General features: G+C 46.5%; 1 protein-coding gene and 1 long non-coding RNA gene across 5 annotated transcripts; one reads left to right on the top strand and one right to left on the bottom strand.

Moving 5' to 3' along the window:
* Window positions 1–667: 667 nt before the first annotated feature.
* On the bottom strand, window positions 668–5,185 carry LOC309364023. Its single transcript, XR_014165700.1, has 3 exons — window positions 4,936–5,185; window positions 1,767–1,926; window positions 668–759 (listed from the first exon to the last, which is right to left on the bottom strand). It is a non-coding gene; the product is annotated as an uncharacterized lncRNA (long non-coding RNA).
* Window positions 5,186–9,122: 3,937 nt separating this feature from the next.
* On the top strand, window positions 9,123–21,312 carry LOC309364480 (uncharacterized protein). 4 transcript variants are annotated; one of them, XM_081901864.1, is made up of 4 exons: window positions 9,123–9,265; window positions 14,131–15,058; window positions 17,825–17,936; window positions 19,812–21,312. In XM_081901864.1, the coding sequence occupies exons 2-4, from the start codon at window positions 14,252–14,254 to the stop codon at window positions 21,080–21,082; spliced, it is 2,190 nt and encodes a 729-aa protein (XP_081757990.1). In that variant the 5' UTR covers window positions 9,123–9,265; window positions 14,131–14,251; the 3' UTR covers window positions 21,083–21,312. The 4 variants fall into 4 exon arrangements, with proteins under 4 accessions (XP_081757990.1, XP_081757987.1, XP_081757989.1 ...); XM_081901861.1 differs by having other exon boundaries at window positions 19,809–21,312; XM_081901863.1 differs by lacking the exon at window positions 9,123–9,265 and adding an exon at window positions 10,974–11,117 and having other exon boundaries at window positions 19,809–21,312.
* The last annotated feature ends 1,325 nt before the right edge of the window (window positions 21,313–22,637 follow it).

Below are 22,637 nucleotides of genomic sequence, written 5' to 3'. Positions count from 1 at the left end.
TGAACGGCTTCTCGCCCGTGTGGATTCTCTGGTGTCTGATGAGCAGCGTGCTGGACGTGAAGCCTTTCCCGCACTCGGGGCACTGGAACGGGTTCTCGCCCGTGTGGCTCCTCGTGTGCGTGACGTAGTGCGACTTCTGGATGAAGCCCTTCCCGCACTCGGAGCATCTGTACGGCTTGGCCCCCGTGTGGATCCTCTGGTGCCGGCTGAAGTCCGAGCTCAGGCTGAAGCTTTTCCCGCACTCCCAGCACTTGTACGGTTTCTCCCCGGTGTGGGTTCTCTGGTGTGCCGTCAGGTGGGAGTTCTGGTTGAAGCCTTTCCCGCAGGTCAGGCATTTGTACGGCTTCTCCCCCGTGTGGATTCTCTGGTGGCGGATAATGTCGGAGCTCACACTGAAGCTCTTCCCGCACTCGGAGCACTTGTACGGCTTGTCCCGTTTCTTACAGCTCCTCCTGCTGATCACAAAGTCTGGCCCCCAGCTGTGGCCTTCGCTGCCCTCCTGGATCTCTCCTGGGGGGATTCTCTGTTGTACTGTAGATCCACCAAGTCCTTCGTAGCCACCCCAGAAAGGAACAGAGTTTCTTTCTCCCTCCGAAGGGCAGCTTCTCTGCTGTGTCTCCAGTCCCTGGTGAGGATGACGAACTGCTCCTTCTGTAACACCCTGGGGTTCGCTCCGTACAAATATGGGCTCCTCCAGTCCTGTGGGACACTCCGTGGGAAATGTCTGCGCCTTCCGTTTGCGGAAAGAGTCACTGCCTGCTGGAAGAAGGAGAGAAGTGTGATGGTGTTCAATTTGTCCTCGTGATACAGTGGTACCTCGGTTTTCGAACATAATAGTAGTAGTAGTAGTTGTTGTTGGTTTATTATTATTATTTATTATTATTATTATTATTATTGTTATTATTTATTATTTGTACCCCGCCTATCTGGCTGGGCTTCCCCAGCCACTCTGGGCAGCTTCCAACAAAGATTAAAAATACATTAAAATGTCACACATTAAAAGCCACTTCTCACAGTTTAACTGTGAGAACGTGGGACGCGGGTGGCGCATGGGACGTGGGTGGCGCTGTGGGTAAAACCTCAGTGCCTAGGACTTGCCGATCGTAAGGTCAGCGGTTCGAATCCCCGCGGCGGGGTGAGCGCCCGTCGTTCGGTCCCAGCTCCTGCCCACCTAGCAGTTCGAAAGCACCCCTAAGTGCAAGTAGATAAATTTCTAGCGGGAAGGTAAACGGCGTTTCCGTGTGCGGTGCTGGTGCTGGCTCGCCAGCTGCAACTTCGTCACGCTGGCCACATGACCCGGAAGTGTCTTCGGACGGCGCCGGCTCACGGCCTCTTGAGCGAGATGAGTGCGCAACCCTAGAGTCGGTGACGACTGGCCCGGACAGGCAGGGGTACCTTTACCTTTAAACTTTGGCCGAAATCTGCTTCCTGCTCTTACGGACATAAGAAATGGCCCTAAACTGAATCAGGCCGTTGTGGTCCCTCAACCTCATTATTGTATTTAGTGACTGTGGCATCAGCTCTCCAGAGTTTCAGACAGGGAACTCTTTCCTAGTCCTACCTGGAGATGCCAGGGATTGTAATCTGGGACCTTCTGGGGCTTCAGAACTCCATGCAGATTTTCCATTACAAGACTGGACTATGTCTCCTGATTCTATGGAGGGATCCCTTTTCCTCTGGTTAGAACTTGCTCCCCACCCCTGCCAGAGACAGGCCTTTGGCCTGCTGCATCACAGCACTTATTCATGTTTTGCTTTATTGCATACCTCTTTCAGCGTGAAAGACATGCTGTTGGGGATCCACAACGGTGGTCTCCTCATGGTCCTCTTGCATGACTTCCTTGAGTGGGCTTCTCTGCTCTTGTGGAGATCCAAAAGGAACTTAGGTTGAAATGCAGGGCAGCTTCTCCGAGGACGAGTGCAGCTCCTGAAACAGTAACCTGAAGGTCATCCTTGCTGTTCCCTCCCCTGTCCACCCCTCCTCATTGGCTAGGTTTCAATGATGTCACAGAATGTTCACAGAGACCTATATTATTTTATTGGCTGATCTTCAGCCAAAACTCTTGGGAGTAGTTTATAGGGGTAAAATACTGAGGGGAGGGGGGGAATATATCAGAGGCAAGACAGATGAAATATTCCAGGATAAAACATCCACAGACGGAGACAACCGCCATCACCGGGCTAGTGTAGGAAAACTGCTGCAACAACCTCCCTGATAGGCAGCCATCCAGCCTCCATTTAACTACTTCTAACAAAGGCAAGCTTCTATGCTGACTTCTGCTTCAGAACAGAATATATTTATACAAATTCTTCAAACTTACACAACCCCTTAAAAATTAGGTAAGGAACCAAATGTTGCATAATACTGTTTTATAATTTATGATAATTTAGAATTTAAATGTATTATCATGTAATGTTTGATACTTCCCGCTGATGAAGGTGAATACATCGAAACGGGGCCCTCTCCTGGTTTCTGATCCATAACTGACTTCTGGCTTCTGCTCAATGATTGAAACTAAGATCTTCACGTCAAATCTGACTATGGACTAACATGAACTTATCTCTACTCATAAACTCTTATCTTTAATACTGTAATGAATTATTGTTATACATATCCTTATGAGTTTGAGTTTGTAATCTCTGTTTGAGTTTGCAATCCTTGTCAGAACACATATTTTTGAATGGATTAGTTTTTGTTTGACTATTGACTATTGACTATTGATTTGCGAGTGGGGACCACTCCCACTTTTGAAACTTATACAGTGGTACCTCAGGTTAAGTACTTAATTCGTTCCGGAGGTCCATTCTTAACCTGAAACTGTTCTTAACCTGAAGGACCACTTCAGCTAATGGGGCCTCCTGCTGCTGCCGCGCCGCTAGAGCACGATTTCTGTTCTCATCCTGAAGCAAAGTTCTTAACCTGAAGAACTATTTCTGGCTTAGCGGAGTCTGTAACCTGAAGCGTCTGTAACCTGAGGTACCACTGTATTGGCCAGAGTTCTTGGTGTGCTTTTTTCTTGGTATATTTAATAACAAGAACTCCAACTTATTTGACTTCCGCTTCGCAGGCAGAGATGCTCCTGAACGCCATTTGTTGGAGGGAAGAGGCCTCTTGTGCTCCGGTCCTCCTTGCGGGTTCCCAACAAACGTCTGTTTGGCCACTGCAAGAACAGAATGCTGGACTAGATGGGCCATAGGCATGATCCAGCAGGCTCTTACGTTCCATGTTCAGAGTAGAACCATAGAAATTGGTGAACCAAAGCTACTCGTGTCTACTGAGTTCAGTGGCCCTATTCTGAGCGGGGCTAGCATTGGTGCCAAACGCCTTGCTCTGCTTTCCTTTGGACCCCATCAGTGAGACCAAGAGGAGGGTCTTGTCTTCTGGCCAGCCCAGGACCTCCAGACACACTGCCCAGGCTTGCACCCCAACGAGATCACTTTGGTGCTGCTCCCAGAGATGGAAAGAAGATAAAGTCCCTGTGATGTTAACATATGAGAGTGCTGGAGATGAAATAGTTAAACAGGTTACCCAATCAGGACCCAGGGGGTGGAGTCAAAGAGACTATAAAACCAGCTCTTGGAGGGGGAAGGGGGGAGTTCGTTGGGAGTTGGGTGGTTGGTTGGAGTGGGAGTGAATTGGGATAGAGTTTGTGGGTAGGTTTGGTTAGTGTAGCGAAATATGCCAGTCAGAAACAGTTAGGAGCTAGGAAGACAAGTAGATATCTGAGAGGTGGTTTAGTGAGTGAGTGCAGGTAGCGGAAGTTATGGGTCTGGATAGGCACCCCATGAATGTAATTGACCAATACCGTTTATGAAACCACACACTTGTTAAACTGCAAGAAATAAACAAAAGTTTATGTTTCAGTTTAACCCTGACTGGACTCAGTATTGTACCAGGTAGGGCCTGGGTGGTGGCAGCGAGAAATAAAGTGGTGGCACAGGGATCAATAGAATAGACGGTGAAACGTCCGGGGACTCTGTGTGATCGACACAGTCCCTACTTGAGAAGTTAATGGATTATGCGGAAATGGTGGAAATGACCAGAAGAGTCAGAAATCAGGAATACCAAAATTTTAATAAGGAAAGGGGAACATTTATAACTTATCTTAAAGATCATTGCAAACAGATAAAATCGTTAGTAGGATTGGAATATTGCTTGTAGTTTAAGGTTGAATTCTGGACATAACGGAAGAGGCAAAGGATCTGGAGCAGCAGTTCTCAACCTGTGGGTCTCCAGATGTTGTTGGACTACAACTCCCATCATCCCTAGCTAGCAAGGCCAGAGCTCAGGGATGATGGGAGTTGTAGTCCAACAACATCTGGGGACCCACAGGTTGAGATTCTGGAGTATCATAAAAGATGTGGGAGGAAATGATTAACAATAGGACCCACAAAGGGGAGGATGGAAGTTCAGGAGATTCCTAGGAATCTTGTTTTTTTATTATTTATGTTTGATATATCTCTGTAAAATTTTAATTTGAAAAACCAAATAAATTGAGTTTACTTCCCAGCAACCTTTAAGAGACTACAGTGCCCATAATTCTTTGAGAATTATGGGGGGGCGAGGGTTTCAGATGCAGTTTGCATTCAGCCTGAATCGGCCTCCACCCCGTTTTTAAACAAACTGGGAGCAAGAGGGGTTGCATGCAGTAGGGCAGGGCCATCGCCCCCCCCAGGGCCCACTTTTTGCTTGCAAGAGCTGAACAACAACACCCCCTCTACATGCATTTAACTCACCGCCAGTGGCGTAGCGTGGGTTGTCAGCACCCGGGGCAAGGCAAGTAATTTGCGTCCCCTAACCCGTGGATTTGCGCCCCCTAACCCATGGATTTGAGCCCCCTAGCCGGTGGATTTGCGCCCCTTAACCCTAACCCCCCAGATGTTGCACCCGGTGCGGCCGGCCCCCCTGCACCCCCCACGCTACGCCACTGCTCACCGCTCCTTTGAGATCTGCTCCTGCCCTTCAGTTCGGCTGCCCGTCCTGCAAGCAGCTAGTCCTCTGGGTCAGAACCAGTTTCCAGGGGGAGCAGCCCAATGGCAGAACAGGAAAGGGCACCAGTATTTACACTCCGCCAGCAGCCTCCTTCAAATACCTTTATGAAATCTCTGTGTGTATTTGTGTGTGTGGCGTGCTGTCCTCCAAGCCTCTCTGGGCCTCCCAGCTCTGTCACTTTAACCCCTTCCAGTAGCACCTTAGAGACCAACTAAGTTTGCACACGAAAGCTCATACCAGTAACAAACTTAGTTGGCCGTGGCGCTGTGGGTTAAACCACAGAGCCTAGGACTTGCTGATCACAAGGTCGGCGGTTCGAATCCGCTACGGGGTGAGCTCCCATTGCTCAGTCCCTGCTCCTGCCAACCTAGCAGTTTGAAAGCATGTCAAAGTGCAAGTAGATAAATAGGTACCACTCCGGCATGAATGTAAATGGTGTTTCTGTGCGCTGCTCTGGTTCGCCAGAAGCGGCTTAGTCCTGCTGGCCACATGACCCGAAGCTGTACACCGGCTCCCTCAGCCAATAAAGTGAGATGAGTGCCACAACCCCAGAGTCGGCCACGACTGGACCTAATGGTCAGGGGTCCCTTTACTTTTTAAAGGTGCTACTGGAAGGATTTTTTTACATTTTGTTTTGACTACTACGGCAGACCAACACGGCTACCTATCTGCAACTTGAACCCCTAACTGCCTGCAAAGCTTTAAAGAAAAAGGAAGACTACAACACTTGCAATGTAGCGGATATTATGGACAATCTGGAGAGAAATAAAATATGGATTATGAAATCATCTGCCGTTGAGAGGGTGTACAATAGGACCCATGGAGGGGAAGGTGGGAAGTCCAGAGATTTGGAGAAATCTCTAAAAATGGATCTCTATCTTTAGGAGTGCCTAGCGTGCTCTGGTCCATGGGGTCACGAAGAGTCGGACACCACAAAGGTGTGGGGAAGAAGAGATCTGGGACTGAGTCTCGTTCTCTGTCTTGGCACCCCAAAGCTTGCCATGTGATTTATTTATTTGCACATTATTTATTTACATCAGGTTTCCTCAACCAGATCCCTATGCTGAGAGCTACTTTTCCAACAGAAAAGGTAACCTACAGACTTTATTGATGCTGAGGGGCCTCTCCCATTGTTTATAATTTCCATTTTGATTTTTAGATGATTTGGTCCTTTTTGTGATTTTGTGTTGTTTTATGCTATCTGTTTGGTGCCCTCCAGATATTTTGGGTTATGACTTCCATCAGCTGAACTTTATCATCATCCTAGGAAGAAAAAGTTCTGCATGTTGGAGTTGTGCCTATAGTAGGCATCTGTTCGAGACACACAAAAACACAGACAGCAGCCCCTCCAGGCAGGCGGGTGTTCAACAGCTGTGGGGAACAAAGATGCCAAGAGACAATGTGTTGATTAATCCACAGCTCAACAGGAAAGAGTACACTTTGCCAAAGGTTTCAGGTTCAGTTCCCAGCTGTTTCCAGGTAAAATTGTCCCCAGGAGAAGCAGAGCCGGGAGAAGTTTTTCCTTTTTCTCTTCCTGATATTTCAGATAGCAGCTGATAAGCAATGGGGACAGAGTACGATAGCAAGAGGGTTTACTCCCAGGCAGCAGGGGCTGGTGCCCATTGAGACTGATAGGGTGGGAGGAAGGGAGGTCGACAGTAGGTGGCGGAAGAGCACAGGCAATTAATTCTAGTTTTGGCCCTATCCTCTTCCCTGCTGAGTTCTACAGGGGCAACACAGAGAAGCTGCCAGCCAGTGCCCTTATGTGGCCTGGTTGAAAGTAAGAATGCTGGCAGGCAGGGGGCAGGCAGAGGGCAGATCAGCGTTGGTGGGGCAGCGCCCCATTCGCCCTCACGAACCAACCACCACAGCTCCAAGAGAAGTGTGTCTAGGATTGCACCCTTAGAAAAGAAATGCCTTTGACTTTGGTGAACGGGTTCTCAAAGGCAGGAAAAACATGTGCTTCCTTTTCCTGGTCTCTGTTAGACCTTTGAAACTCAGAGATTCTCAGCAAGGCTTCAGTTTCTGTAATTAAAGCCTGTAGCAGCTGCAAAAAAAATTATTTTATAGATATAATGTCATATAAATCTTTGGTCTTTTTTCCCCTTTTTATCATTTTTTTTGTCTTTGTCTCAAAATTTCCCTTTTTCCCCTTTCCTTTCTTTTTTTTTGTATTTAACTCTGAAATACTTACCTCTGTTGTATGTTTATATGTTTGTATTTTAAACCACTAAAGATTTAATACTTTTTTAAAAAGCCTGTAGCAGCTGCAGCAGCTGTTTCCCACCCTGACAGCTTCTATTTTAGTTGCCTGGTTTCAGCTATTTGTGTGTGTGACCTGTCCCAGAAATAGTGCTTCAGGTTAAGAACTTTGCTTCAGGATGAGAACAGAAATCGTGCTCCGGTGGCACAGCAGCAGCAGGAGGCCCCATTAGCAAAAGTGGTGCTTCAGGTTAAGAACAGTTTCAGGTTAAGAATCGTCCTCCAGAACGAATTACCGTAAGTTCTTAACCTGAGGTACCACTGTATTTGCATGTTTAGACCACCTTTTTTCCAAGGATCTCAAGGCGATGTATGTGGTTTTCCTTCCTCACAACAACTCTTTGAGGTTGGTTAGGCTAAGAGATGGTGACAGCTCCAATGAGCTTCATGGCTGAGTGGGGATTCGAACCCTACTCTCCAACACTCTTAACCATTACGCCATTTCATAAAATGTGCAATATCTTCAGCAGAATACAGTGAAGGTGTCTGCTTTAATTTATCAATAGGCAGGGAGTTCCAAAGTGTCACACTAAACGACAGAGTGCTCACTGATGTGATGTGGTGTTGGGCTGCTCCGCTAAGTATGTTGTTGTTGTTTAGTCGTGTCCGACTCTTCGTGACCCCCTGGACCAGAGCACGCCAGGCACTTCTGTCTTCCACTGCCTCCCGCAGTTTGGTCAAACTCATGCTGGTAACCTCGAAAACACTATCCAACCATCTCATCCTCTGTCGCCCCCTTCTCCTTGTGCCCTCCATCTTTCCCAACATCAGGGTCTTTTCCAGGGAATATTCTCTTCTCATGAGGTGGCCAAAGTATTGGAGCCTCAGCTTCAGGATCTGTCCTTCCAGTGAGCACTCAGGGCTGATTTCCTTCAGAATGGATCGGTTTGTGGAAGACACAGGATCTACCCACTCTGGAAGAATGGCAGATGAAGGTGATGGACTATATGGGACTGGCAGAAATGACCGGCAGAATCCAAGACCAGGGAGAAGAGTCGGCGGAAGAAGACTGGAAGAAATTCAAAGACTATTTACAGAAATATTGTAAAATTAATGAATGCTAGAATGATGTCGGATAGAAATTAAGCAGTTTCCAGCTGTAATGTTTCAAGAGAATGTGGGAAAAAAAGGTTTAGAAGCAGGTTAAAATTTATTGATAAGGATTTGCTGAATTAACAATCTGAATTGGAATACAAAAAAGGGAGGTATGAGGAGGTCTGGGAAATAAGTTAATGGAAAATAAGTTATGAAAACTTTGTGTGTTTTTAATTATTTTTATTTTTGTATTTTTGTTATTTTTTCTTTTTGATTTTTACTGTATTAATATTGAAAACCTTAATAAATATCTTTAAAAAAAAACAAACAGAATGGATAGGTTTGATCTTCTTGCAGTCCATGGGATCCTCAAGAGCCTCCTCCAGCACCATAATTCAAAAGCATCTATTCTTCGGCGATCAGCCTTCTTGATGGTCCAGCTCTCACTTCCATACATCACTACTGGGAAAACCATAGCTTGAACTAGACGGACCTTTGTTGGCAAGGTTGATGTCTCTGCTTTTTAAGATGCTTTGTATTTGTGAGAAAATGCTGTAACGTTTTGCGCAGTTAGAAGAGCAAAGAAAGATCTAATTTAAAAAAACAACAACTACCAAATCATTTGCTCATATTCTCAGCATCCACCGGGCCACTAATAATGAGCGATGGCTTCTCTGCTCCCCTGCCTGCGGGGAAAACCAACCAACAAACCACTCCTGTGTTATGCGTTTCCGAAACCCCGCACGTCTCTTCTTATTTCCCCTGTGGGTAATTCGAAGGGTTAAGACAACCGAGCGCCGTCGAACGAAACTCCTAGAGAGGCGAAGCGAACTTCGAAGCCGCGCTTTGTGGGAACGGGAGTGGGAGGGAGACTCCAGGGGAGGAGAAGAAGAAGGGGGAGAAAAAAACTCGAGAGTTCCTTCCGGTTGGAATGCTCGCAGCAGCTGCACAGCAGGAGATGAATGGAGGCCGCGTGGTATGGCAGGGGAAGGGTCGAAGCGGGGATGCGCAGCGGGACGGGGGCGCGCGCGGAGATGCAATGGCAGGGAAGGGCGGGGCTGCTTGGGGGGAGGGGGGGCAGGAGGGGTGAAAGCGGTGCAGCCCCCAAGGGAGGTCTCCCCCTCCTCGCCCTGCTCTAGGGAGGTCCTGCAGCTGCGCCCCGAGGGCCCAGAGACACCAGCTCTGCACGCAGAGGGTCCCGGGTTCAAATCCTGCCATCCTGATTTCGGGCTGGGAACGCCCCCTGCTTGAAACTCCCGGAGAGGCGCTGCCGGCCAGTGTGGGCAGCGCTGAGCTGCATGGATCCCCACGGTCTGACTCGGTGCAAAGGCGGCGAACTGCGTCCCTATCCTGGAACGGGATGAAGTCATCGCAAATGTGAGGGAGGAGGCGTTTGGCGTGCAGAAAGTGGTCCCGGATTCAGCCCCCGACATTTTCATGTAGGGCTGAAATCCGGGAGGGCTGCTGCCAGTCAGTGCAGACAGCGCTGAGCTAGGTAGAATAATAGAATTGTAGAGTTGGAAGGGAGCCAAGGGGTCATCTGTTCCTCAGTACTGCCAGAGGCGTAGCCAAGCCATGCATCTCTTCTGGGAATAACACCGTGGATTGGGCACCTGCAGGCTTCGCGGTGCCCGAAAGGGCTGGAGGAGGTGGTAGACCAGGCATAGGCAAACTTGGCCCTCCAGATGTTTTGGGACTACAGTTCCCATCATCCCTTACCGCTGGTCCTCTTAGCTAGGGATCATGGGAGTTGTAGTCCCAAAACATCTGGAGGGCCGAGTTTGCCTATGTCTGTGGGAGACAGACTCCCTGCAGGCTCTGAGTGCTCGCACTGGGATTCTGGTGTGCCCTGCCCCACCCCGCGGGCACACAGGCGGCCCCAGGCACCCAGGCGGCTAGCTACGCTGCTGGCACTGCAATACCTCAAGGACTGCCTCTCTCCATATGAACTAACCAGACCCTGAAATCATTCACTGAGGCCCTTCCTCCTGTGCCCCCTCCGCAAGAGGTCCAGAGGATGACAACACAAGAACAGAGCCTTCTCTGCAGTGGCTCCCCATTTGTGGAATGCTTTCCCCAGGGAGACTTGTGTGGCACCTTCATTATATATCTTTAGGCACCAGGCGAAAACGTTGCTCTTCAACCAGGCCTTTGGCTGATTAATATTCTACACTCTTAAATGTGTTTGTAGGAGGGGAGATTATTATTTTGTTTTTATTTTAACTTTTTGTTTTTACTTTTACCTTGTGTTTTTATCTTGTGAACTGTCCTGAGATCTTGTGATGGGCGGTAGATAAATCTAATCAAACAAACAATGCAATGCAGGAATCTCAACTAGATTATACATGACTATAGCTGTCAAGCGTCCCTTATTTGGTGGGACAGTCCCTTATCCCAGCGCCATGTCCCGCTGCTGTCCCTTATTGATGCTGTCCCTTAAATAAGCTACTGAAGGTAATGGGGCCCTTTCTATGTCCAGCTGTCTTTTGTCAACAACAAATTGTTGCTGTTTTTTTGTGTTGAATATATGCTATATGGTAATTTATGGACCTAATAGGTATGTAGAGCCATTTGCACACAACAAAATATGTATTTTATCAAAGTAATCGTTGATCCCTTATTTTGGCTGCTGGTCCCTTATTTTTGAGGCTGCTGGTCCCTTATTTTCAATTCTGTAAGTTGACAGCTATGTACATGACCAATGGCCATCCAAACCTCTGCTTTAAAATCTCCAAGGAAGGAGAGTCCACCATCTCCAGAGGGAGTCTGCTTCACGGTCAGAATCACCGATCTTGTAATGTGAATCCATTGGTTGTTGCATCTTCCATGTGAGAGCGGTTTAGGTATTTGATGATTCCATCCTAACTCAGCATAAGGCAGCCATGGATGTTTCCCACCCTGGTCTTCCCATCTTAAAAAATAAAATAAACCCACATTTTTCCAAATGTTGTGGAGAAAGTTGAATCAAGAGGGATGATATATCATGAATCCAGCAGCATCTGGGAGTCCCATAAAGGGTTTGTCTAGCCCAGAATTGTCTGCTCCAATCTCTAGTGGTCCTCCAAGGTCTCTAGGAGAGGTTCTTTCCCATCACCTGATTGAAATGTGAATGAATAATCTAATGAATTGTGGCCAAAGGTCAGGGGATGGTGGGAATTGTAGTTCAGGAGTGCTACATCCCTGCTTTATGGAATCTCCCAGCCAGAGGCAGCAGATCTCCAGTAAATAGCCGTGGTTGGTGGTGCCTCAGCTCAAAAACTGAGTCTGGTAAGAAGAAAAGATCTAGAATGCTTCTGAACAACACAGAAAAAAATCCCCAAAGTGCAGCTTTGATTCAATGCAAGAATATATTATTGTTATTGTTAGTGTCATTGTTATTGTTATTAAAAAATTGTATACTGTCCTTCATCCGTATATCTCAGGGAGATTCCTGACATCAAATTACAACATAAAAAATACAAAATACATAATGAGAACGAAAACATACCACTAACCCCCCTTCCCTCAACACATTTCAAAGGGATGTCAATCAGCCAAAGGCCCGGTTGAAGAGGAACCTTTTCACCTGGCACCTAAAGGTGTATAAAACGTTACAGTAACAAACTGACTTGCCCAATTTTGTTGTCATTTGTTGGACGGGTGAGGTTTTTGACCAAGACTTTGACCTGAATAATAAAGTTAAAATGAAGCTACTTTACACAAAGCCAGACCATTGGCTCATCTAGTTCAGTACTGTCTCTACCTGGATCGGAAGAGAGTCTCTGCTCCAGAGGCTGAATACAAGTTTTTCTGCCTCCTCTTAGGACAACTGCTTTGAGCAGGGTTGAAAGAGAGCAGGCCGTCAAATGAACATGTTGATCTCTCTCACTCTAGTTCATGTGTCTCCCAGTTTGGGTTTCAAAGAGAACGCGATCCGTGACTGCTAGCCATAATGGCTACGTTTTACCTTGACTGTTGAAGGCAGTATATGCATCTGAATACTGATTGTACTGGGAGCTGCAACTAATCAGCTAAAACAATCCAGAATACAGTGGTGCCTCGCAAGACGAAAAGAATCCGTTCCACAAGTCTCTTAGTCTAGCGGTTTTTTCGTCTTGCGAAGCACGGCCATTAGCGGCTTAGCGCTATTAGCAGCTTTTAGCGGATAAGCGGCTTAGCAACTTAGAAAAAGGGGGGGGAAGTCGGAAAAACTCGCAAGACATTTTCGTCTTGTGAAGCAAGCCCATAGGGAAATTCGTCTTGCGAAGCACCTCCAAAACGGAAAACCCTTTCGTCTAGCGGGTTTTTCGTCTTGCGAGGCATTCGTCTTGTGGGGCACCACTGTAAAACAAATTCAAGCTTCAAGGAAAATATTTCAGATCATGTTCTAAGTGACGTTTTGCTTTCCCCATATTTATTTACTTAAGTTATAGAGCTGTCCCACAGCAGAAGGACTCTAGGAAGCCATAGTGGTGTAGTGATTAGAGCATGAGTAGGCAAACTAAGGCCTGGGGGCCGGATCCGGCCCAATTGCCTTCTCAATCCGGCCCGTGGACGGTCCAGCAATCAGCGTGTTTTTACATGAGTAGAATGTGTCCTTTTATTTAAAATGCATCTCTGGGTTATTTGCGGAGCATAGGAATTCGTTCATTATTTTTTTTCCAAAAGATAGTCCTGCCCCCAACAAGGTCTGCGGGACAGTGGACCGACCCCCTGCTGAAAAAGTTTGCTGACCCCTGGATTAGAGTGTCAGATCAGGACATGGGAGATCAGGGTTCAAGTGCCCACTTGGTCATAAAGCTCACTGCGTGACCTGGGAGTCATTCACAGCCTCTTAACCTACCTCACAAGGTCGTTGTAGGGATTAACTGAGGAGCGGGGTGACCCAAATGCTCCCTGGAGAAAAGGGTGGGATATAAACAAGCTCTTCTGCTCACCAGGCAGAGGGCCTTCTCGGTGGTGGCACCCGCTCTGTGGAATGTCCTCCCATCAGATGTCAAGGAAATAAACAACTATCTGACTTTCAGAAGACATCTGAAGGCAATCATGTTTAGGGAAGTTTTTAATGTTTGAAGTTTTATTTTATTTTTTATATTTATTTCCAAACTAGAAAAAAGTACAAACATCAAATTCAACATTCATATTCATTTGCTAACATAAATCTATTACATAATTAACTAAATTAAAATATACCTAATTACTCTAAACTTCTCTTTTCTGTATACAAATATAACAGTTAGAGATCTTATATTAAAGCTTTTATATTATAAAAAATATTTCAAATTTCCCTTCACCCATGTGTGATCTCTTTTTCCCCATCTTATTCTTCTTCTGTCTTCTTGTGTTGTTATAATTTAATCCTTGTTCTGCTGATTCTTTTATTATTTCCTTGCTTACCCCTGCACGTTTTACACGTTATCTTTTAATATTCCAGTTCCGGAACCATATTTTTTCATATATTTCTTCACTGAAGGTTTTATTTTGTTTATTAGTGTTCTGTTGAAAGCCGCCCGGAGTGGCTGGGGAAACCCAGCCAGATGGGCGGGGTAGAAACAAACAAACAAACAAATTATTATTATTATTATTATTATTATTATTATTATTATTATTATTATTATTATTATTACCTGCTTAAGAAAGCTGGAGGAGCAGCCAGATGAAGATGTCAGTCGCCAGCCTGTCATCCAGAGATCTCCACGTTGTCGTAATTGGACCCCTAATTGAGCCTGGCATCTGGGGGATTTTGAACCCTGCCTAAGAGACTTCAGTTTGGCCACTTCATGAATGCAGGACTAGACGGTCCTTTGCCCTGATGCAACAGTTCTCTCCTTACGTTGTTTTGTTTATGTGTCTTTCCTCCAGGAAACAGCTTCTTTGGAACATGATTTGCTCTCGTTTCTAGACACTCAGCGATCCCCAGTTAAAATCTGGAGAGAGGCGGAGAGGCCTTGGGAGGCTGCCCTGCAGGAGCGAAGTTGCCACAATGTCTGCTGATCAGGGAGCGCTGCCAGATTTGGGTGCCACGTTCCCAGCCAAGCTGGATCGGACTGTGCCATCGGTGACGGAGGAGGAAATGGAAGAGAGGGAGGAGGAGGAGGAGGCTGGAGCAGCAGACCCCATGGCGTGGGCAGAAGGAAATGATGGTCCCGGTGTCACCCAGGCCGTCAACGTCAGGGATTATTTGCCGAGTTTGCCAGGCCAGCGGGTTAAACACAAACCAGGGCTGTTTGTGGAGTCACAGTGGCGGGAGCTGCCAAGGGCAGCAGACTCCCAGAGCTCCGATGAGAGGAGCCCGCAGAGATTGGACTCTCCACACCAGAAGAATTTCCCGACTTTCCCACCTTCCATCAAGCTGGAGACGGAAGCCACCGGATGCCCCACAGAAGAGTGGGAGACCCAAACCCAGCCTGGCCTTGGCAGGGAGTCCCAAGAGGACCCGACGAGCGTGGATCCGTCTGGGCCCCTGCAGGAAGAAGGGGCCCCGGACGAGGACGCGGTCATTTCGGAGATCCAGCGCCAGCGCTTCCGGCAGTTTTGCTACCGGGAGGCGGAGGGGCCCCAAGAGGCCTGTAGCCGCCTCTGGTTCCTCTGCTGCCGGTGGCTGAAGCCCGAGAGGCACACCAAGGAGCAGATCCTGGAGCTGGTCATCCTGGAGCAGTTCCTGGCCGTCCTGCCGCCGGAGGTGCAGAGCTGGGTCATGGAGGGCTGCCCAAAGAGCTGTTCCCAGGCGGTGGCCCTGGCGGAGGGGTTTCGGCAGAGGAAGAGGAAGCCCGAACAGCTGGAGGAGCAGGTGGGGTGAGGCGCATTGTTTGGGCATGGATGCATATGAGTTTTATGCAGCATTGCATAACATTTTTTTTGGGGGGGTGTGATCCATTTCATCTTTTGTTTTTTATTTATTTATTTAAGTATTCCCTAGATAGCTCAGTGGGACGCGGGTGACGCTGTGGGTTAAACCACAGAGCCTAGGGCTTGTCGAACGGAAGGTCGGCGGTTCGAATCCCCGCGACGGGGTGAGCTCCCGTTGCTCGGTCCCTGCTCCTGCCAACCTAGCAGTTCAAAAGCACGTCAAAGTGCAAGTAGATAAATAGGTACCACTCCAGCGGGAAGGTAAACGGCGTTTCCGTGCGCTGCTCTGGTTCGCCAGAAGCGGCTTAGTCTTGCTGGCCACATGACCCAGAAGCTGTACGCCGGCTCCCTTGGCAAATAAAGCGAGATGAGCACCTCAACCCCAGAGTCAGCCACGACTGGACCTAATGGTCAGGGGTCCCTTTACCTATACCTAGATAACTCAGTATTTAAGTACCCCCTAGCCAGCATACAAAGGGTCTGGCAGCTGCATCAGGGCCATGGCCCTTCTAGTCCAGCATCCTCTTTTCTCATTGGCCAACTAGCTCCCCAGCAGAAGATCTGGTCCCCACAAGCGGGACATGAGCACACTTTGCCTCTTTGGACCAGACTCCGTTTTGGAGCTGAGCCGCTATCAACTCTGGCTATATACAGTGGTACCTTGGGATACATTCGCTTCAGGTTACATATGCTTCAGGTTACAGACTCCGCTAACCCAGAAATAGTACCTCGGGTTAAGAACTTTGCTTCAGGATGAGAACAGAAATTGTGCTCTGGCGGCACAATGGCAGCAGGAGGCCCCATTAGCTAAAATGGTGCTTCAGGTTAAGAACAGTTTCAGGTTAAGAACGGACCTCTGGAACGAATTAAGTTCTTAACCCGAGGTACCACTGTACTGGAGATCTGCTGCTTTACAGGAGATTCTATAAAGCAGGGATGTGGCATTACAATTAATAAAATTAATAGAACATAGCCTTTGTGGCCAGTAGCCATTGATAGCCCCCTTCTCCACAAAATTTTCTAATCCTCTTAAAGCCCTCAAAGTTAGTGGCCATCACTCCTCCTTTGGAAACACACCTTATAGTTTAACCATGCGCTGCTTGCAGATAGACTTCCTTTTACATGTTCTCCTAACTTTTGGCCCAAATCTGCCATCTGCACTTGTTGGTTATTCTCTGTGCTAGCTACTGTCCCCTTCTCACCTCACCTGTATGAAATTTGATGAGAATTCAGGTTCCCTATGTGGTTGAAATTCTACTCAATATTGAGCAGCAAGGATACTTGTCGCCAAGCACTGGAAAACCCAAGATTTGCCCACGCTGGAAGAATGGCAGATGCAACTGATAGACTACATGGAGTTAGCAGAAATGACTGGCAGAATCTGAGACCTGGGAGAAGAGGCTGTGGAGGAGGACTGGAAGAAATTTAAGGATTATTTACAAAAATATTGTAAATTGTATGAATGTTAAGAAAGATGTAAGATTATTAAGAATAGGGCACCAACAAGCTAGTTAAAAGGAAGATGAAGATAAATGTAAATATGAGAAAAGATAAATTTTGGATAAATATTATGTTAAAATTAAGTTTTAAAGGTTTGGGTTAAATTATCCAAAATTAGGGATACAATATTGGAAAATCATAAGATAAGAATTGAAATAAGGTGATAAATTGCTGGGTAAAGTTTGAAAATTTGGAACGCAGGAACGAGAGATGTGAGGAAGTCCAAAGAAGTGAAGAAAGTATGATTATTGTTAAAGTATATGTTATTTTTTTATTGTATTAAGAAAATCTTGAATAAATATTTATATATAAAAAAAGAAATTCTACTCAATATTGATCCAGAGTAGATTCCAGTGTATAGTTAGCAGAGTAAAAACTTAAACACGTTGCAGGATTCCCAAAAAATAAACCAAAGGCAATGGATATTTCATCCAGTAGAGCTTTACTGCTACTGAAGGCAAATGAGCATAATGGTCACAAATCCAATGCATTCAGGATTGGCCCTGTCCATAAGAAATCCAGTTGCAGCAGACTTAACTGAAACTTACAATAACTTATAATAAGACTAAAACCTTAACACTATCTATATACCAAACACCACACCAGGAGGAAAAGAGATAGAGACCCAGGCTCCTTCTGGCCTTATTATTCTAGTCAGCATAACCTTGACAGAAAGAGATAACAGAACCAGTTTAAGCCAGCTGTACTCAGCTTCTCTGAAGGAATAACCCAAACATCATTAACCTTCTGCTTGTTTATTTCACGCAGAGAAGAAACCTTCAAGGACCCTCTTGAACTATAATAATAATAATAAATTTTATTTATACCCCGCCCTCCCCAGCCAAGACCGGGCTCAGGGCGGCTAACACCAGGTATAAAAAAACAATTGATTGAAATACAACTTAAAAAACAAGATTAAAATGCAACATTAAAATGCAGCTTCATTTCTGCAGAAACTCAAAAACTTTTGGGGGGATGAAAACATCAAATCTTTACCAAGGCTAACTATCCAGACTGGTCCTACGTGGGCCAGAAAAAAGCCAGGGAAGTCCCCAAGTAGGAGTTCCATCACAGATGGAACTATGCAGAATAGGAAAGATCTTTATACATCAGATCAATACTTTCTGTACTAAGAAATGCAAACTGACACCTTAGTCCTGCCCTCTCCTGCTCTCTGTGCCCGATGGGATCTTTGTTTTTGTTGCAGGTGCCGGCAAAAGAGAGAGGCCTGGATTTCGCTGCGGCAGAAGAGGCTCTGCTGGACTGTGACCCGAACCGGGCGTTTGGGGCGGGTGACACGGTTGCCACCAGCTTGCTGGGTAAGGATTAGCAGGGTTTTGGACGCTTTGAAGCCATCACAGTCTTTATCAGGAGGTGGAATGACGCCTAGATGGACAGGCCTAAGGTCCAGGACTGGCCTAAGGTCCAATGAGGCAGGGTCCTCAATCTGTGTATGCCAGAGATGGGGCAGAAAGTGGATTGTAATTATTTCTTGGTAGTTCACCTGAAGCATTTCTGACTCGCAAGGATTTAGCAACAGCAACAGGAGAAAGATTCCCTCCTCAAAGTTTGGGAGTTAAAATGTCTTGTTGGAGTAACTCAGGTGGTGTTTTTTTTAAGGGTCTCCCGTTTGCTTGTTTTTGTTTTTTAAATATTTATTGAGAATTTTCAATAAAGGTGTAGAGGCAGCAAAACAAGAAACAATAATTGGGTATACAGAAACAATAATTGGGTATACAGAATTCTAGAATCATAGAATGGTAGAGTTGGATGGGACCCTGAGGGTCATCTAGTTGAATGCCCTGCAATGCAGGAATCTTTTGCCCAAGGTGGGACTCAAACCTACAACCCTGAGATTAAGATTAAGAGTCTCGTGCTCCGCCAGCTGAGCTAGGCTCCTCCAGATGCTGGACTCAACGGGCTGTGGTCTGATCCAATAGGGGGCCCCTTTACAAACCGCCCAGGGAGAGGTTTCTATAATCTGGGCGCCACCTTGAAGCAGAGCCTTGGCAGAAGGTCTGAAAGACAAGAGGCGGGTTCTTATAGTTCCTTATTAATTACCTGATCGGTGCGTTTGAATAGCACCATTGTTGGTGTTGTGGTTAGGGCGGATAACTAGGACCAGGTGGACCACAGCTTGAGACACGCTCTCTCTCTCTCTCTTTTAAAATAATTTTTATTGAATGATTTTATGTGACAAAAAACATTACAACCATACTACCACAAAATATAATTGAGAAATAAAAATTACATACATCAATATTTTGTTTGTTATTTGTTATTTACCATCTTATTTCCTCCCAAACAATCCATACAGAACACACACCCGCAGAAACACACACACACACATATATAAATGAAATGATAGTGATAATAATGAAAATAAATATTTCCCCCCTTTTATCTTACAAAATCTTTTCTTCAATTTTGACTTCCTGTCAAGTCCCTTCGCATATATTTTATCTTACAATTGAATGTACACAAAACAATAAACCATTCTATATAGATTTTCCAATACATTCAGAAAACATAATAAATCCTTAATTGTTGCCCACCTCCTTTCACTTCCTTTGTCACTCAAACGCTAGCACGGAGTCAAAACTATTAGTGTATTTTTGAACATCTCTCTCTCTCTCTCTCTCGCCTACCTCACCGGGTTGTTCTGTGGATAAAAGTTAGCGTGGATCATGCCACCATGATCTCCTCAAGGTGAAACACAGGATATAAATGCAGCAAATAAAAGCAGCATACGGTTCTTTTCTTACCACCCCTTCCTGTGAGGTAGCTCAGACAGAGAGGCAGCAACTGGCCCAGTGAGCTGCATGTCTGGATTTGAACACAGATCTTCCTGGCAACATAGGTGGGCCCATGTATGATGGTTGCCGTAGCTCATTTTGAACCCTAAGCAGGCTTTCAAATTCTTCTCTCCTGTGTGGTGTAGTGGTTAAGAGCGGTAGTCTCGTAATCTGGTGACCCGGGTTCGAGTCTCCGCTCTTCCACATGCAGCTGCTGGGTGACCTTGGGCCAGTCACACTTCTCTGAAGTCTCTCAGCCCCACTCACCTCACAGAGTGTTTGTTATGGGGGAGGAAGGGAAAGGAGAATGTTAGCCGTTTTGAGACTCCTTAAAGGGAGTGAAAGGCGGGATATCAAATCCAAACTCTTCCTTCTTCTTCTTTCTGTCTACCTCAGCAGGCGAGGAGCCGATGACCCCCAATGAAGAGCGAGATCGGCCGGAGCGTTCCGATGACGAAGACGAAACAAGCGGGGTTGTGATGGGCAGCCTGGAAGAGGAGGGGGAGCCCCGGTGCGTTAAGCCCGAAGAGGCCTCTGCAAGTTGGCTGGGGCCCAAGGAGCTTCAAGGAAGTTCCCCAGTGGCGAAGCCCGTTTCTCCTCAGGAGAGGGACGAGACGCTCGGTGAAACCGTGAGCCAGCCGAGGATCCGCACAGTGAAGAACGAGGATGCCAGCATTGAGGACGCTGGCGGCTTCCCGGACAGCTCGAGCATTATCGAGTTCAAGGTGACGCACACGGGCGACATGCCTTACAAGTGCTTGGACTGCGGGAAGAGCTTCAATTACAGCACCAGCCTCGTCCGGCACCAGAGGATCCACACAGGGGAGAAGCCGTACAAGTGCTTGGACTGCGGCAAGTGTTTCTGCCAGAGCTCGGGTCTGACGATCCACCAGAGGATCCACGCTGGGGAGAAGGCCTACCAGTGCCTGGACTGCGGGAAGAGCTTCCGGGTCAAGTCTCACCTGGTCCGGCACTCCATCATCCACAAGGGAGAGAAGCCGTACAAGTGTTTGGAGTGCGGCGTCGGCTTCTGCGAGAGGTCAGAGCTGAGGATCCACCAGAGGATCCACACGGGCGAGAAGCCGTACAACTGCGCCGACTGCGGGAAGAACTTCTGCCGGAAGGCGGATCTCACCCTTCATCAGAGAATCCACACAGGGGAAATGCCCTACACGTGCCTGGAGTGCGGGAAAGGCTTCCGGTGGAGCTCGAACCTCATCACGCACCAGAAGACGCACTCCGGGGTGAAGCCTTTTGAGTGCGCCGAGTGCGGGAAGAGCTACTATTCCAACATGAGCCTTATCCGTCATCAGAGAGTCCACACGGGGGGAACCCCGTACATCTGCTCGGACTGCGGGAAAAGCTTCTGCGACAGCACCAGCCTCACCAGGCACCAGAAGATCCACACGGGCGAGAAGCCCTACGTCTGCCTGGATTGCGGGAAGAGCTTCAACCGGAACTCCAACCTTATCTCTCATCAGAGAACCCACACAGGGGCCAAGCCGTTTCTGTGCGCGGACTGCGGGAAAAACTTCAGGTCCAAGTCGGAACTGCACAGGCATTACACAGTCCATGCGGGAGAGAAGGGAGAGAAAAGCGCAGCCAGCGGGGATCCCGAGGTTCTTCCTCGCGAGAAAACCCACAGCGAGCAGGAAGTTAGAAACGAATAGTGGAGCGCCGGGGAAGAGATCTCTTTCTTCTAAGAATGTACTAATCCGTGCAATGTATCATCCTGCCCGTTGATGTACTTTGACACTCTGCCTAGCCTTTTTCTTCTCTTCCTTTGCAATCCCAAGAATTTAGGTTTTTATCCCTTCTCGATTTGGACAACCATCGTTACATCTCATGCCAGCTTCTTAATTTTTTTCCTCCCCTTGGGGTTCATGAGAAACCCTTCCCCTCTTTCTTCCCCCTGCCCCGGGGTAGGGGAGTTCGCGGGAAACGTTTTTTAAAAACTGCCTGTTTCGCTCTTCTCCCTTCTCAAGCTGGGATCCACGGGAAACTTTTAAAATGACAACTTCTCCATTTTTTATTTTTTTGAAAATCATGTTGTTATGTGCTGATTATATCATGAATTGCTAATTGCATGATTTGAAATAATTATATTCCATTTTTTGTTTTTTAAAAAAACACTAATCTTTTTGGCATTTTGGCATATTCCTTTAGGGCACTTGGCCGGCACCACATTCCAGGTTCTGCTGTGGTCTGGCTGCTTCTATGCCTTGGTAACTGAGCTCAGCTTCTGTTGATAATCTCTCTCTCCGCCCAGAGACTGGCAGGAGACCTTGCACTCTCAATCCTACAGGGGCGTGTCTTAAAAATCACGCAAGGTTTGCTACACAGATCTATCTATCAGCAGCATGTAGGGATGAAAAATGGCTAATACTCTAAGTATTTAAATAATGTAGGGTTTTATTTTGTTCTTTTTGAAGTACTTACTCCTAAGTTATCAGGAAATGTTTTGAAGGCCTGAAAGGCAGAAACTTAATAATATTGTTTAAGATTAAGCTTCCTTCCTAACAAACTTTGTCTGAGTTCCTCTTAAGAACCCTTTCCTGTATGTCTGTTTTAAAAAATATGTTGCTTTGCTCCTGTTATGTCTTGCATGATATTCCTTAGGTGGCGATTTATTCTTCGTTCCCCCTCTCCTCCATAGCTAACATGTTCTGAACATGTTTATTCAGTAAAATTTGTCTAAAGATCTGTTCCAGACGTAGTCATTATCACCTGGGTTGTATTATTATTATTATTATTATTATTATTATTATTATTATTATTATTATCATATTTCATTTATGACTCATTTTCTGTGAAGCATCTCAAAGTGATTTCACAATACAATGCATGAAATCTATTGGGAAAAAACATTATTATACATAAAAACATTATCGCATCTAACACACAAACAGACTGGGGTAAAAAATATCGACCTGTAAGGTTTGTTGAAAGGGGGAAATCTAGGAATAAAAGCAGAGTGATCCATTCTTATGATTATCCCCCAAAATGGATAGAACTGCAGTGTTTTCGGAGAGGGCGGCGATTTATGTTTTAAGGCAAATGTGGAGAATCTCTGGCTATTGCAGGTGTTGCTGATGACGTCTCCCATCAGCCCTGCCCAGTGGGCATCCTTTCGGGAACCAATCAGAGTTTTAGTTTAGCAGCATCATCTCCTCCCTGTTTTAAAGGAAGGAAGGTGGTCCATTCTGGACTTCAGTAATATATTGC

This window comes from Podarcis melisellensis (genome assembly GCF_964234715.1).
Source record: "Podarcis melisellensis genome assembly, chromosome: 2".
NCBI classification, from domain to species: Eukaryota; Metazoa; Chordata; class Lepidosauria; order Squamata; family Lacertidae; genus Podarcis; species Podarcis melisellensis.
The sequence above is the reverse complement of the archived record's forward strand: the minus strand, read 5'-3'. Positions and strand labels throughout refer to the sequence as shown.

Excerpts from the sequence above, each read along its gene's own strand:
- LOC309364480 (XM_081901861.1), top strand. The coding sequence starts at position 14,252 with ATGTCTGCTGATCAGGGAGCGCTGCCAGATTTGGGTGCCACGTTCCCA. Across the intron at positions 15,059-17,824 it reads CCGAACAGCTGGAGGAGCAG|GTGCCGGCAAAAGAGAGAGG; the intron begins GTGGGGTGAGGC and ends TTTTTGTTGCAG. Across the intron at positions 17,937-19,808 it reads GGTTGCCACCAGCTTGCTGG|CAGGCGAGGAGCCGATGACC; the intron begins GTAAGGATTAGC and ends TGTCTACCTCAG.